Genomic DNA, 16047 nt, shown 5'->3' with positions numbered 1-16047 from the left:
ACCAAAACAAAAGAAAAAAAAAATGTCAGCGGTTGTCGAAGAAAAGTGTAGATGTGCAAGATCTTTGGTAGGACCTCAAAGCGGCTCGAGACAGGAATTGGCAGAGTGGTTCCTGTAGAATGATTGGAGAGTGGAATTACCCTAATTCATCCATCCGTCCATCCACCCATCCACAATGCTGCATCCATCTCTATTCTCATATTCATTCATTTCATTCATTTGGGTTTTTTTTTTTGCATTTCCAACAGAAACATATGAATATTTTACAGAATTCAATACAGAAATTGAATACTATTCAATTTCAGTAGGTAGCAACTCATCAGCTGCGACCTACCTTCCTGTTTACTTGTCCACTAATGTGGAAGGCCTACAGTTTCGCGTTTGAGATGGGACTTCAGATTTCAAACTTTTTTAAATTATGGTTTTTGGAGATAACGGGAAACCTCTTATGATCCTGAGAGGAATTCAAAATATATTTAATGAAAATTGGTTTTGAAATGGCTGAGATATCCAAGACAAAGCGATCCTAATAAAAGTTTGGACCCACGTATACACTTTTATTAGGATCGCTCTGTGTTACTTAATTCCTCATAGAATTGTATATGCACTTTAACATTTCATAGAGTGGTTTCTTAGTATCTCGCAAAAATTTAAAAGCTGAATCCTCACCTCAACCAGGCCATCCCTTTAATGTCTGATCATCTGTTTATCTATTCATCTATACCCATACCTCTATCTATAATCTATACGCATCTATCTCTGTTGACCGATCTATTATGCAGTTATGCTATCCATATAGGCGTATCCATATCAGAATCTATATCTTTCTCTCCTCCTAGTTCAGCTATGTAAAAAAAAAAAAGAAAGAAAGAGAAGAAGCATATAATGTGTGCATGCGTCAACATTTTTGTGTTGTGTATTTATACAGTTGTACATGACTTGCGTGGGCAGTTACTGCTGGCCTACGTGTGATACGTGAATGCGTGGTGCGATAGAGATTGGCCTCTGAACACCTAATGTATTATGCGGCAACCTTCTCATAATTAGAATGCTCAAGTTGGTATGGATAAAAGTTGTAAATTCACACCTAGCCTGCTGAGTACTGTTGGTAGAAGTTCTGCTAACACTGAATTTAGGTGAGAAAGTTGGAGAATGTTGACATTTCACATGCAGAATGAAGCAATAATGTAAATTCGGTCGAAAAGATACAAAACTCTATAGAGATGTTGTATAAGATTAGTCATTACCTTTAAATTCATAAATTTTCCGCTGGTTTGTGAAACGACAACTTATCATCAGTTAAAGAAAAAAACACACACGCACACACACACACGCACAAATCAATACATATCTTACGGCTGACTATAAGTACAATCCAGTAACTACAAGGATGCATTGGCTCTTCACAAAAATTAATGATCGAACGAATTAGAATTAGTGAAGATTTTATAAGAGTCGTGTCAATAGGAGACGAGATTATAGGTGCATCAGCATTCGTTTGATATATTCATTTTTTTTAAGATAATGATCCTCTTATATATAATATAACAGAGCATACAATTCTAACAGGCCTTTATTCAAAGTTTATTTGAGGAAAATTGGGTTTTGAAATGGCTGAGATATCCACACAATCCGATTCTGATAAAAGGTGGGACCTGCCTTAAATTAGGATCGCTTTGCTTTACTTTGCTCTTGGATATAGGCCATTTCCAAAAAAACAATTTTCATCGAATAAACTTTGAATTCCTCTATAGAGTATAATGCTCTTTAACATTTCAGAAAGTCGTTTCTAAGTATCTCGCAAAAAGTTCAAAGCTGAACCCTCACCTCAACCAACACGATACCATCCCTGTCAGGTAGGCCTAAACAATAAAAACATCCCTGTAAGGAAAATAAGAAAGACGTAAAACGAACAAACGCACACACTCAGCAACCGATAATCTCAGTACAGGCCTGCACCCTATATCCGTGCAGGGCCCTCACATCACAGCATCCTGTCCATATTATCTTCCCGTTATTTTCCATGGAAGTCATTAGCCCACATCCACTTGCGGAGGCCCCGCCACATAATAGGAAGGTCAACCACCATGTATCCGTTTTTAAGTCCGCTGCGATGAATATTGGGTACCGGGTATAATCAAACAATGATTATGACAGGGGTGTCGAATTCCTACACTCAGGAAGATAACAATGTCATTTTAAGTGTAACCATCACGTTTATATACATTGTATAGGATAGTTTAAGCCCTTATAGTCGCAAACCATCTTTTTCTCGATGCTATATGCGTACATGCATATACAAGTGATTATCTCGTTGCCTCAAAAGCCTCCCGTCCATATAGGCCACATAATTTATTATGCTAAACATTTCCTCTTTTTTTTCTTTTTTCTTTTTGGCAGGCCTAAATATTGAGTATATAGGCCGAATACATTCCTCTCCTGATCATCATCCTCCACATAATAATCTTCCTACCACTCTTGTCTTCTACTTTTTTTTTTTTAATTGTTGAAATGGACATGACAAAAATCATTACATAGAACAGTGATTGAGATATAAAATACACCGAGTTTCAGTCCGAGTGATCAAACATGACTTAATTGCTGATGAATATCGTCGCAAGTCATACATGACTGTGACTTCTCGAAACCACTTAAATCTTCGATTCCTAGCAGGTATAACTCATCACAACGAAAAAAAAAAAAAAAATCCCACCTGCCGCTGCATATACCTGTGGTATTAACGTCAATCATTCTCAAGTTGATATTACTGCAAAATAGACCTTGCGTGTGATGCATATCCAGTGTAACAACTGGAAAAATAATGTAAGATAGAATAATAAGAGAAACTAGTATTGATTTGTATAGCAGAGGCCTATATATACATACAGATTTTGATTCCCCTCTCCCAAACGAATTTTTTGGCACTGTAGTATCATTGACACTCCATACAAGCGGATATATAGCATTAATTGAAAGCCAGGAAAGAAGTAATTAAGGAGATCTGATTTGGGCCGGTAGTTTGCATGCACTCACAAAAAAGACCTGCAATGTGATAGTGAGTATCAGTACTAGCTAGTACTGTATTGCACTTTTTGTATTTGGCATGGGGCGTGGTCATCAAACATGTCTTGTTCATGTTGAAGATTGATGTAATCATGTTATGTGACTAATAAGAAACTTGTATTTTGTCATAGCGTCCAATTCGACCCAAGTTTATCTTTTTTTTAATCAGTTTATTGCATTTGTTTTACAACATTGTATAGGCCTACGTATTGCAAATTTCTCGGATAATGATAGTCCATAGATAATTATAATCTGATTATGTTTGTGTTTGGTGAGGGCTGTGCCGGCAAAGTAGAGGAATTTGCAAGAGAGTGGACTGATCATTGATGCAATCGCGAGTTTAATAAAATGGCCTTTCTCATCAACGCACACTTTATAACTCACGTAAGCAGAGGCCGAGGACGCTTTTTTCGGGGTGGGATGACTGTGTGCGGGATGGGGTCAAGTTCAATGGAACCCCCTCTCCCCTCTTCCCTCCCCTCCCAAGAAGTACAATAATCACAACACAAAGAATTTCAACGAAGCGAGAAAGAACGTGATACGGTGGCGTTTCGGGCTACTGAATTGGCGAGTGTGCTGAAATCATTGAAACTAAATCTATTTATTGCTGTTGGAGGAGACGAAGAATGACATGGAGAAAAACGGAGAGGGGGTGTGAAGAAGGGAAGGAAATATTTAAAAAAAAGTTTAAATAATTATGATAAAACAATAAACAGAGACAGATGGGGAGGGGAGCGATGGAGATTTACGGAAAGATTAAAAATCGAAAGAGTCAATCTCCTTTGCGTTTCATTGTAAAAATTTTACAAAGGAAAACGCAAATAACTGTTCATGCCAATATCGATGTCTAACTATGAAGAGCACACAATCAACAGTAATGATCACTATTTAAAACTTTATACAATATCAGTTTAGCTTCTGGATGCCATTTCGCAAAGATGTCTACAATCATTACAGTTACTGGTTGTTTTCAGACCGTTGCCATAGCAACTGCAATTATTGGAAACTTACTCTGCACTTGCCCTTTGATGAGATCAGCATCAAATAAAAGCTGTAGGTTTAAGCGATACAGTATAGTGTTTACCACTGATTATGTCAAAGAGGCATAGGCAAATTATTTTGTATATTAATAGATGTAATTGATATTAGAAAAATTGCAATAATATTGCCGGCATTCCCAAGCGCCCAGTGTAGTGTAAATTATGTAGAAGTATAACAGTACACTACTAATTATCAGTGCCGGATACGGTACTGCTAATTATAGTGCAATAGCGCCATCTGATGTCTATTACATTATACCTTTGACTAGTACCACTGCTGGATCTACACCAATAAAGCCGTACGATCAAAAACCACCCAAGATTCCTTATTGCGCAGTTTCTTCGCTCAGACGCGGGTTAAACAGAATGGTGATTATTTAAACTACTACTAAAAAAAAAAAAAATAAAAACAAAATCAGATCATCGCAAACGACACAAACTCACAAGATGGCAAGAGTGCCAAGACATTGATCTGAGTGTAAAATATAACATTGTGCGCTGATAGCGTGTTAATTGTGCATCATTTGCTTCCACCCTGGGTTTCATGGCTGCTTCATTCTTTTTGCCTTATCCATCAGTTGACACGATCAGTGCCATCACAACTCGAGTGGGATTATCTGTTACTAATTGCCGATAACTCTGCATTGCCCACGCTTTGAATCTATCAATAGCTTGTCATCAGTACAGGAATGCAATCATGATGCTATCATATTGACAAGGTAGTGTCAATGAAATATCGTGATATTGTGTCTGCCCCTCCCCTACCTATATATATATATATATATATATATATATATATATATATATATATATATATATATATATATATATATACCGCCGCCCCCCCCCCCCCAAAAAAAAAAAAAAAAAATTACGAATGACAATGCAGGACCCTGTTTCATAAAGCTGTTCGTAAAGTTAATTACGAACAACTTACGAGCGATTGGTGATCAGTTCTGATGTGCTATACTTATCAGAATTTCCATAATTCAACAAAAGAACTGATCACCAGTCGCTCATAAGTCATTCGTATTAAACTTTTTACGAACAGCTTTATGAAACATCCCAGATGTATTTTCATCAGTGCATGTGTTATTATCCTTATCATTATTTTTTGTTATTATTACTAGTATCATTATTATTTCTATTAGCTAGATTTTTTTTTTTTTGAATGATCACCTGGAACCTTACACTTACCTCCTCAAGCTAGATAAAATATGTTCACACTCCTCCCCCGGCCTCCTTCCCAAATGGGACCCATCTTTTTCTTTTTATTAGGTTTCTGTCGATTTACAGTTGCACTGCCATTTGTGTGTGTGTGTCTGCAGGGGCGGATCCAGTAATTCAGTAAAGGGGGGGGGGGCACTTTGTAGTGTCACTTCCGGGTTTGATAAAGCACTCTTTGTGTGTGTGTGTGTGTGTGTGGGTGTGTATGTGTGCGTGTGTGTGTCTGTGTGTGCATTTTCTCGATGGTACTCCGTTGTTCTGAAGTTTTCTTCTTTATGAACTGAAAAGAAGCTATGGACAGGAACAAATATGCAGTATGAATTACGCACGTACAAACCTTGTGTGAAGAACGTGTATGGATCAAAAAAAAAAAACAAACAAAAAAACTCACAAAAACAGCAACTACAAACCCCTGACATGATAACAGAGGATGAACAGAGGATTCAGTTATTTAAAGTCATGTAAGCAGTGTCAAGCACATGCACACACAACCACACACCCACGCATAACCATCCTACTTGGGACTGCAACAATTCAAACTTGTTTCAACTTGTCCATTGTCTCGAATAGAATGCATTCAATCAAGGCATTGTGGCTTCTTCAGAGTAAACAAATAACCTTCTAAGCCAAGTTTTGTTTCTCCTAGTCAACTTTTCAGACAGTTCTTTCAAAGTCAAAGATTATGATCGATGATTACATCTCAGATAAAACAGGGTGAATGTATGATTAATTAATCAATTTATTTATTTTTTTACATTTCATGCTAAATTCACTTTCAGTTTGATTCACCTTTGAAAACATCGAGGTCGATTATGAATCATATTCTGTTGAGCTTCTCTGCCATCTGTGCTAAAAGATAATTTTACTGAACTTTTTTTATCATCAAAACAAATTTGGAAGGTGCTGACAAACTCTTGAACGAAGACACATCGATTCAACATGGCAAAACATTGACCTAGACAATGTGCTTTATTTCTAGACATTGTTAGATATCTCTTCTGACGTCACATGATAATGCTATCAGCAATTACAGTGATATGATAGTTATGCCTACCTTTGTACCTTGGCAATGTTATCATAATGAGACACATCATTGGAATCCACAGTAGGACATCATGATCAGAATAATATGACGATAAAATTATAAAGCAGCAAACATAACTACTCTTGATGGTTAATTGCGGAAGTAGTAAAGGCACAACAAACATGAAATAAGCATGGTTTTATATGTCTAGAACACACTTCCTGAACCAATTAATATTCCTTATACATTTAATTATTGATAGCACTTTTGAGTGGTACAGCACTATCTAATAAAGGGCACTTATTAAGACTACAAACAATGCTATGCATGTAGTTACAACATGGTATCTTAAGTGCCGACCCAGCAATAAAAATAAGAAACTTCTGGAAGCAAGACTATCAATTTCAAGTTGAAACGCTGTTATCTCAGTTATGTTCTGATCATCATGTTCGCCTATCTGTTGAAGCTAGCTCAGAGCATAGGGCAAAGAAATATCAGATAAGAAAATGATGATAGCTGTCAGACAGGGATGACTGGATTTGGTAATCATGCCTACCTGAAGAAAAAAAAAAAAGTGATATCAGATACATACATGTAGCTGCAATGGCTACAGCATATTGTGCAATCTACATGTATAAGGAATTTGCAATCTGCATAAGTCCACACCTCCCTGAAACACAGGCTGTTATTTTTGTATGACAAAGACAACTCTAGGCAAAATAAAGCTCTAATACAATGTATCAACCATTCATTTTGTGATATGAATTTCAGGTGCGGGGAATTTTATTAGAAATATTGAAAGACACATTTCACTGGGCATTCACTGTTGTAGGCCTTATTAGCTTTTTATAAGTGCCTACCTGTGTGTGTGTTTGTGTGTGCAAGTGAGGAAGGTTTGATACTGTGCTTCTTTTAGCACAGAAATTGAAGAATGTGTGAGGCACCTTTAAACTCATGGCAGCACACATTGGCGGATCCAGACGGGGGCGTAACCGGCGCACCCCCCCCCCCCCCATAAAAAAAAACTTTTACAGATTTTTTTTTTTTGTTTTCAATTATTAATGGTCAGACATGCAATGTACTTGTGCTTGCCAAAAATCCTTATCATTTTGTTTTCCATCAAAGAAGGCAACTATTTCTATCAACCCATTCCGTACAATGAAAGCTTTTATCAAGCAACTATTCAGGTGGACATAATTAAATAAAAAAAAAAAAATAATAAGTACATTATGTACACAGTGACAAAAGCAATGCATATGAACACATTTAACAAACCAATGTCAGGACTTCTTTGAAGCAACACAAGCTTGTAAGTGGGGCCAAAGCAAGTAATAAGTAAGTAAGCATGTAGTAATGCATATTGTGAAAAAAGAAAGAAGGAAATTAAAACATGAATGAACATTGGTCATCTAATGGATGGGAAGCAGATTTTCATCCATTCATTTGTTTATTCAGGAGAATTTACTCATTTGGCACATTCATAAAAGCAAGTAATCAACCAATTGATAATGACAGTGTTTTTCAGATATGCATACAAAAGAATTTAAAACTAGAAATGTCGCTACGGCGACTGATGCCTCCGCCATAATGCATGATTCTCCCAATAGGTGTATAGTACAATGTCTTGACAATGTGTGATGACAGTTTCACATAACTGGCAAAATATCGAAATAACAGGTTTGTCAGAAATATCTTGAATGTTCACTTTCCACGAACTGGGTTTGCTATAATTGTCTATTAAAGAGTGTAGGTACACATATTTGGGGAATTGAAAATTTTTACTTGACTTCTGACCAACCTTATTATAAGTTTATGCATTGAGTATAATTTTCAAGGTATGAAGAAAGAGTGTAATTACAGTACAATTTTTTTTTTTCATTTAAACCTGACCTTTGACCCTTAACCTTTGCCTTCTGGCTGGAAATTTCCAAGAGAATCTCCATCAAGTAATACATGTACATATATTAAACACTTTTAAAACTAATAATGCAATCATTGCATATACTAGTATACATGTATGAGGGAAATACAGTAGTAACATTTTGAGGAGTTGACCTTGACCTTTGAACCCCTGACTATTGACCCATGACCCCTAAATTCCCTAGATAATCCCTGCCAGTCAGTACATGCATATGTACCATGTTCCATGAAGATACATTGAACCATTTGCGAGAAAAGTGATATTGCAACATTTTCACCTAACCTTTGACCTATTGACCTTTGACCTTATGACATGAAACTCTCTCTGGAGAATCCTTACGCAGTAGTACATGTCTACACTAAGTTTCAAGAAAATAACTGCGGGCATTGCATAGATATGGGGGAAATAGCAACATTTTTAGCATTTGACCTTGACCTTTTGACCTTTGACCTCTTGTCAATGTCACTAGAATCTACTTAACTAATTGTCCCATCATACATCATCCTTGGACCAAGTTTGGTGAAAGCTGCTTCATCCAGTTTTGAGTTATCACATAAACAGATAAATTTTAGGATTTGACCTTGATCTTTGACCTCTGTCCGATTTCACTGAAAAACAAATCAAGTAATTGTCCCATCATATATACATCATCCTCCAACAAAGTTTGGTGAAATTTGCTCGATACAGTCTTGAGTTATCGCGTAAACGGATACAATTTCATGATTTCACCTTGACCTTTGACCTTTAGCCGATTTCACCCAAAATCTTATCAAATCGTTGCCCCATCATACTTCATACTTGGACCAAGTTTGGTAAAATTCCAGTAAATATTACTCAAGTTATCGCGTAAACGAAAGCGGACGGATGTACGTACGGACGGACGGACAACCCGAAAACATAATGCCTCCGGCACCACTTCATGGCGGAGGCATAAAAAAGAAGATCAACTAATACTGTATACGCCATGTATTTCGCGAGTCTAAATTTTCGCGAATAGGGATTTCCCAACGATTTCGCGAGTGATTAAATTCGCAATCTTAGAGTCCTGGACTGAACGGAGAAGTGTACACACGTACGTCACATTCACATTGGGATCAGAGTCAATATTCTCGCGTGTCTTTAAGTTCGCAAATAGCACACGACTCGCGAAATTCGTGAAAATAAAAACCTCGCAAATTATTTGGTGTATACAGTTATATGTTACTCTGATTTCTGTTGTTGAACATAATTATACATACAGAGTATGTACATTGTATTTCTCTTTTCTCTGTTCAATCCTGACTGTGCTTTACTTGCAGATTGGCATGGCTGCAGGAGTGCTTTTTAGGCACTTGTGATGGAGTGTCTCCTTCACTGCTTGGATCAGATGTTTGGAAATTAACTGTCAATGAGAAGAAAATATATAATCCCCTTAATCTGTATCATATCACCATGGCCTCTCTGTTGGACAGAGGCCCATTGTTACAACCGAGTGGGCTGCAAGTTAACTTACAATCAGGTCAAGTTTTGAGGGGTTACTGTATATGCTGTTATTTTTCGCCAACAGATATTTTCGCGAATGAGGAGATCACATTTTCGCAACATGTTGTTTTTGTGAACTGACACGGAGGCCTTCAAAGGGTGCACTATTACCTTTATAGCGCATGGTGACATATTTACGTGTTGTTAAATTCGCTGTCCAACTGTGATTCGTGAAATTTGTGAAAGTTATACCCTTGTGAAAAATAATAACAGCTGATACAGTAGGTGAATGCTAATGACAAAGCCTGGCAAGTTATAGCAACAAAATGCGAATGTCTGGGTTACAGAAAGATGGCATATACACTGTACGTGTGGAACTATTAATTCACAAAGAGAGTATGAGCAGACTTCTATGCAAAAAAAAGAAAGAAAAAGAAATGGGATACAAGAAAAAATGAAAGCACATTTGCTGCAACAGAAGGTGTCATCTGATTATTTCATCATTCACTAGGTAGATTCTTTAATCATGATAAGAATGTGAAAATTGCATTTTGTCCTCCACCTCTTCATGATGATGCCAGCAGAGCTCACATCACTTCCAGTGGGTCCTTATCAAAATCAGAAATAAGGACTTTAAAGCGGTCCACCCTGTTCTCAACTAGTCTTGTCAACTTCTTCTGAATGACGTACAAGAATCCTCTCTCTGTGTTGCTATGGTTACAGGTGATCACCGTGACTCCCATCGAGACAGCAGCCAGGATGTCGTGGTGGGACATTTCGCCGGTCAGGTAGACATCTGCCGGTACGCCTCGCAGCACGCTGGAGCCCGATCCGGCACAGACAGCCACCGTAAATACCTTGGAATCTGACAATATCATCAGACATCAACTAACAGACTTTAACAATGTGCATCATGGTGCTTGTGCAGGAAACAAGATATCAGTAGTTCTTCGAGCACTTGATAACAATCAAAGACGTGGGATGTCCAAGACGTGTTCTCATTTCTAATTGCATAATCCTGAAAAGGTGAATACACTATTGCTATGATAAAACATTGTGCCTTACATTATAAGAATTATTTTCTTCTCTCATCATAGTGATCTTCTGCCTCCCATACTTCATGACTGTGATCTACACAGTAAGGAAATTCAAATGACTGCATTAACTGACTCAGTTGACTAAAAGAAGCATCATAAACAAATAATTTCATCTATTCCCAGTGTAATAGTTTCCTACTGATGTTACATTGTATGTGTATTGAGTCACATCGCTAATGAAAAGCAGTCTTCAAGTCTGCCTCTTTTTCTTTTTTTTTGTGTGCATTCATTCATGTTTTATTTTCGTTTCCAATCAATATGCATCCTAGGTGATACAAACGTCAAATGATAACATATCTTGTAACATACAATACATCTTGTTTCATTAAGGACTTGGTGGAAATGAAAATTGAGGGTCTTCATTGCATTCATTTTCACAAGGGACATGTTCAAACTGTCAATATGATGCATAAAAGACTTTGTGAGGAATTCTCAATAGGAATAAATCAAATGACATAGATAAGCATAAGGATAGATATAAAGAAAGATAGATAAATACATACACAGACAGAGAAAGAGAGAGAGAGAAAGATATTAAAGGAAAGAAATAAATACAAGTCATACAAGTTTTGTTATTGGAAATGTTACCCAGTGACTTTCCTTGCCCCATCGCCACCTGAACATGGTCCAGCTTCAGATGGGTCTTGATCTTCTGGATGATTTCTCTGGTGGACACGGGATTATTAAGTCCCGCTGTCCTTCCCATCCCTGTTGTGATTAAAGGTGCCTGAAGAAAATATCAAGAAGGTGGAAGAGAGCAAAGCAGACATCATCAACATGGATGTAAAAATATGAATTCTTTTCAAGATATCTACAATGTATTTAGAAAAATAAACTTATCATCCTACTACTCCTCAAAATGAAAAATATCATTGTATCTAAGTGAGGTAAGGAAAAATAAAATGACATTCCATTCCTCTCTAATAACACAGGGCTGTACACTAACCCATTTTTTTTTTTTTTTTTTTACTGGTCCGACCTATCTGTCCGAGCAGTAAGTACCCAGTTTTTTTGTCCGACCAGGAGGTACCAAGTTTTTCCACTCTTTACTGGTCCATTCCTGAAAAAGTTACTGGTCCAACAGTCAGCGTGCTGACAGTGATTTTTACTGGTCAGGGACCGTTGGACCAGTGCTAGTGTGCAGTGTTGAATAACACATTGCATACTTTTTTTTTTTTTTTTGCTGATAACTTAGTACAAAATTGTGTAAATTATGCATTCTTAGCAGATTCTAAGGTAGTATAAGCTGACACTGGTAGATCACAATCATTATCTGATCAATATTTCCTTCAGGACATACGGGTACATGAATGATGTTGTACAACTCTCTATCTTTTATTCTTCCACTTTCTTTCACCATGATACCATCAGCAAGGATCATACATAGTCCCAGAACAGATTATCGTCAGTGCAGTGAGCAGAATGATGATCAACATACCGCTTGTGATATTACAAGAAGCAGTGGAAAACTAACCTTGCCACAAGAATGAATGCTTTGCACCCTACTGAGTGATACTCACTATGGCGAGCTGGGTGATTTCTATTGACTTCGCGTCGGCATCACTCATCTGTTGGATTGTTACCACCACATCACCGAGACTTGACTTGGTACACGTCATATGGACCTTGACCATGCTGATGGAGGGTGCAGGGGGAGCAAGACAGAAGTGTATGCATTAATGAACCATGGATGATAGTAACAATAGAAAATGACTTTGATGAAAATGATGTCAGTACTTGTGACTGCCCAGCTCAAAACCCATAGAAAAGACGGCAAAAATAAATTTACACTGTTCTACATGCATGGTACTTTAAAAGCATAAAGCTCTAAGCTTTAAAATGATATACAACTTGTTGACATTGAAATAGGTAATAACCCATCCAGAAAGTGAATGAAATGAAAGAGAGTTAGGAGGTGCAGTTTCGTAGAAAAGGGAGAAAAGAGAATTCAAAGATGATGGCCATTTAGGAGTGCTGAGAAGACAGTGTATCAAAGAAAACATTTTCTATTTCTCAGTGAAAGCAGCATCTGTCCGAAAAAAATATGGTCCAGAAAAACTGCTAATATATAATCATACTGTATGTCCCCCTCAGCTAAAAAAAAAACCTATACAGACTTTCTGCAATCATAACCTTAAAAGTAGCAAATCAATCAAAGTTCAATTTCAGGGTATGAAACTATAACTTATTACAGGTTGTACACTTGTACCAACATCCTGTAGAAAACCCCATTCAATTCGCTTCAGTGGTCACAGACAAGTGGGGATCTTTGTAAAGCACGTCAGAAGTCTCTTGGCCTTCCCTCCAAGTTCTTGGGATAAGGAGACATGCTATCTATTGTGTTGCCTTGTCAGATGTGAGCAAAATATTACCGGTAATCATTCATAGGGATGCCAAGAGCACCCAAGTTTTAACCCGTTCCTTCCGCAATCTTCTGAGTGCCTCAAATGCCCCCAAACAAGATTCTTTTTGCCCGTCGACAGAGAGGCAGACAGGTTGGTAATCCACCTGTGTGAAGGCAGTCAAGGGGTACATTGTATCCCCTCTCTAAGGTCAACTACATGTGCCAGTGAACAACAAGGGAATATCGATCGGGTGTAAGGTATGAATAGAGCGTGCGCTGATGGGCTCACAGAATCTTTTGTTCTACATAAAACCAGGCACCTGGTTGGGGTGACTGTGGGTCAGCGAACTAAAAAATCTGACTGATCTCAGCCTTGATCGCTATGTACGTGTTCGTACGAGTTTACAGCAGAACAAGCGAAAACTAAATCAGGAAAAAAGGTAAATAATACTGTGAAATACACATTTTTAAAACAGAAGGAGAACAATTGCTGATAGAATAAACTCTGATCTTTTTATCAAACCCACTTTTCTGGGCATTTTAAACACAAAGAAACAAGAATTTAGGCCGCAAAAGCAGGCACTCTTTGTCTTCATTTTGGGAACCTGGTATACCAGGTTATGAAGATCCATGTTTCTCCATGACCACTGGAACAAATCAAGTGCGGTTTTCAGCAAGATGTACAAAACAAGTTATAATTTCATTATTTCTAAAATCATCAATGCAGAAAGTATGATTTCATAATTTTTTTTTATTTATTTTTTTTTTTGGGGGGGGCATACCGTATTAATTTCATTTTTATTCTAAGCTGCCAAATTCTGACAGCACGTAGAGAAAAGATCACTCTCCCTGATAAGACAGCATTTATGTGATCTCCAAAATTATCATTTATCACAAAACTGAAATGGAAACTTGTGCTGTGCTACATTTCACTGCATGGCGCAAGTTTCCGTTCCTGTTTTGTGATTTATAATAATTTTAGAGATTACACTGACTGGATGAATGATAATCAACACTTGATCAGTCTAAAAATTTAAGTCGGTCAACGAAATCACATGTTTAGTCCATTAAGTAAATCTGATTCTGCAACATTTTGTGGGTCTTGAGCTGGGCAATCGCATTTGTGGTAGGTCACCATCATTCCATTCAGCATTTCCATAATTGGTAACGACAGATTTTCAATAAACAAAAGAAAACTGCTAGTTTTGAGGACCTCCAGGCAACAGGAGTCACCTGCATAAACTCATCATTTCTTTATATATTCACTAACATTTATTTTTAATCTTTCATAAATGAAAAGTTACCCACTAAAGTCATTTGCATGCTTTCTGGTTACATCTTTTGATCTTACCCTTTATTGAGAGTCATACTCGTCACGTTACTAACGCCTGCCATCTTCTGGACTGTCATAGCTCCATTAGCGTCATATGTGAGGAAGGAGAGGCTGTACTCATCTCCGGAAGGCGTTTGCAGTGCGGGGCTTGGTTCCACAGGTCGGCAAGCACGAATACCTAGAAACACAACAACAAAAGAAAATAACATGATTCTGCTCACAATCATCAAGCATGGTTTGACGATGCTTATTGTCAAAAAAAAAAAAGAAGAAAAGGTTGAACAGAGCAAGTACCTGCTTTTATTTGTAATTCTGTGCTATTTCTGTACTCTATTCAAGTTTATATAAAAAAAAAAACCCAAACACACAAACAAAAAACGTACGTTTTTATGCATATGGACAGATCCTTAAGGAATATCGTTTGGAAGGATGGGCCAGCGCATTGGACTGTTGATTCACAACTGCATGTAGGTCCTACCATATAACTTAGCATTTTATTTTGGGCTGCAGGTCAATCTTCTGGATTTCACATCCTTACCTCCAAATGCCTCCAAGAGCCAGTCATTGACACCACCCTCCACGGCATCGTAGCAGGTGTGAGCGGAGTAGATGGCGATTCTGTTTTCCGCAGCTCTGACAACGATCCTCTCCTTTGTGCTCTCCATCGTGAGTTGTTTGAAGGGCACGAAGATCGGTGGATGATAGGAGAGGATGAAATCAACTTTCTTGCTAATGGCCTCCATCAGAACTGCCTCAGTGAGGTCGTTCGTTAGGAGCATGCAGCTGACACGGTGCGGGGGAGTGGGCTCAAGGAGCAGCCCCACATTGTCCCAACTCGCCGCCAGAGACAGTGGCGCAAATCCCTCGAGAAGAGACACCACATCACCTAGGGGCATTGACGACATGCTGTAACTATTTACGCTGACAGAAAATGATCGAAGAAAGGACTTTCTGTGAAATGCTTCGGTAAAACGATATTGGCTGCAGCGGGTGAAGGTGACACTATGACCAGTCGGTTTGTACACGTTATTCGCACGTAAGCCGCTGGAGAAATAACGTAACAGTGGAGGATAACCGACGGGGCGCGCCGGGCTCTGAAGAAGGCAGCGACTCGCTAAAGCAGCAGAATAACACCAACTTCTGTCGTTCGTAAAAGAACGTCTGCACAGAACCGGTCGAAGCTGAAGGAGTCGCCGAACTAATATACCGACGCGAGACATCTAGAAAAACAAATCTACGTATCTCATTACCTTTTAATTAAATGTTTTCATACCCGTCTACTTGGCAAATTCAAAGGTTGAGTACACTTTGTTCCTGCGCCTAGACGCAACGTGACTGACACTCATTCCGCACGTTCTGTTTTGTTTCGTTTTTGTTTTTGTTGTTAGATGTAGTCTTCGTGCAAGACCCAACAATTATCTTTTGGCAAGGTCAGGAGAAACCAATGGCAGTCATCGAATAATCTTTTGGCAAAGACAAACCTGTCATCGAAGAACCAGTGATTTTACTAGTGTCTCGAAACAGTGTACCATGATGT

At 38.1% G+C, this 16047-nt stretch overlaps 1 protein-coding gene across 1 annotated transcript; it reads right to left on the bottom strand.

Annotated features, from left to right (window-relative positions):
* Nucleotides 1-10254: 10254 nt before the first annotated feature.
* On the bottom strand, nt 10255-15830 carry LOC140227275 (NIF3-like protein 1). Its single transcript, XM_072307698.1, has 5 exons — nt 15049-15830; nt 14529-14688; nt 12354-12468; nt 11422-11560; nt 10255-10601 (listed from the first exon to the last, which is right to left on the bottom strand). The coding sequence occupies exons 1-5, from the start codon at nt 15728-15730 to the stop codon at nt 10324-10326; spliced, it is 1374 nt and encodes a 457-aa protein (XP_072163799.1). The 5' UTR covers nt 15731-15830; the 3' UTR covers nt 10255-10323.
* Nucleotides 15831-16047: the final 217 nt, after the last annotated feature.

The sequence above is a fragment of the Diadema setosum genome, chromosome 4 (genome assembly GCF_964275005.1).
Source record: "Diadema setosum chromosome 4, eeDiaSeto1, whole genome shotgun sequence".
Classification (NCBI taxonomy): Eukaryota; Metazoa; Echinodermata; class Echinoidea; order Diadematoida; family Diadematidae; genus Diadema; species Diadema setosum.
This window is presented reverse-complemented; position numbering and strand designations above follow the sequence as displayed.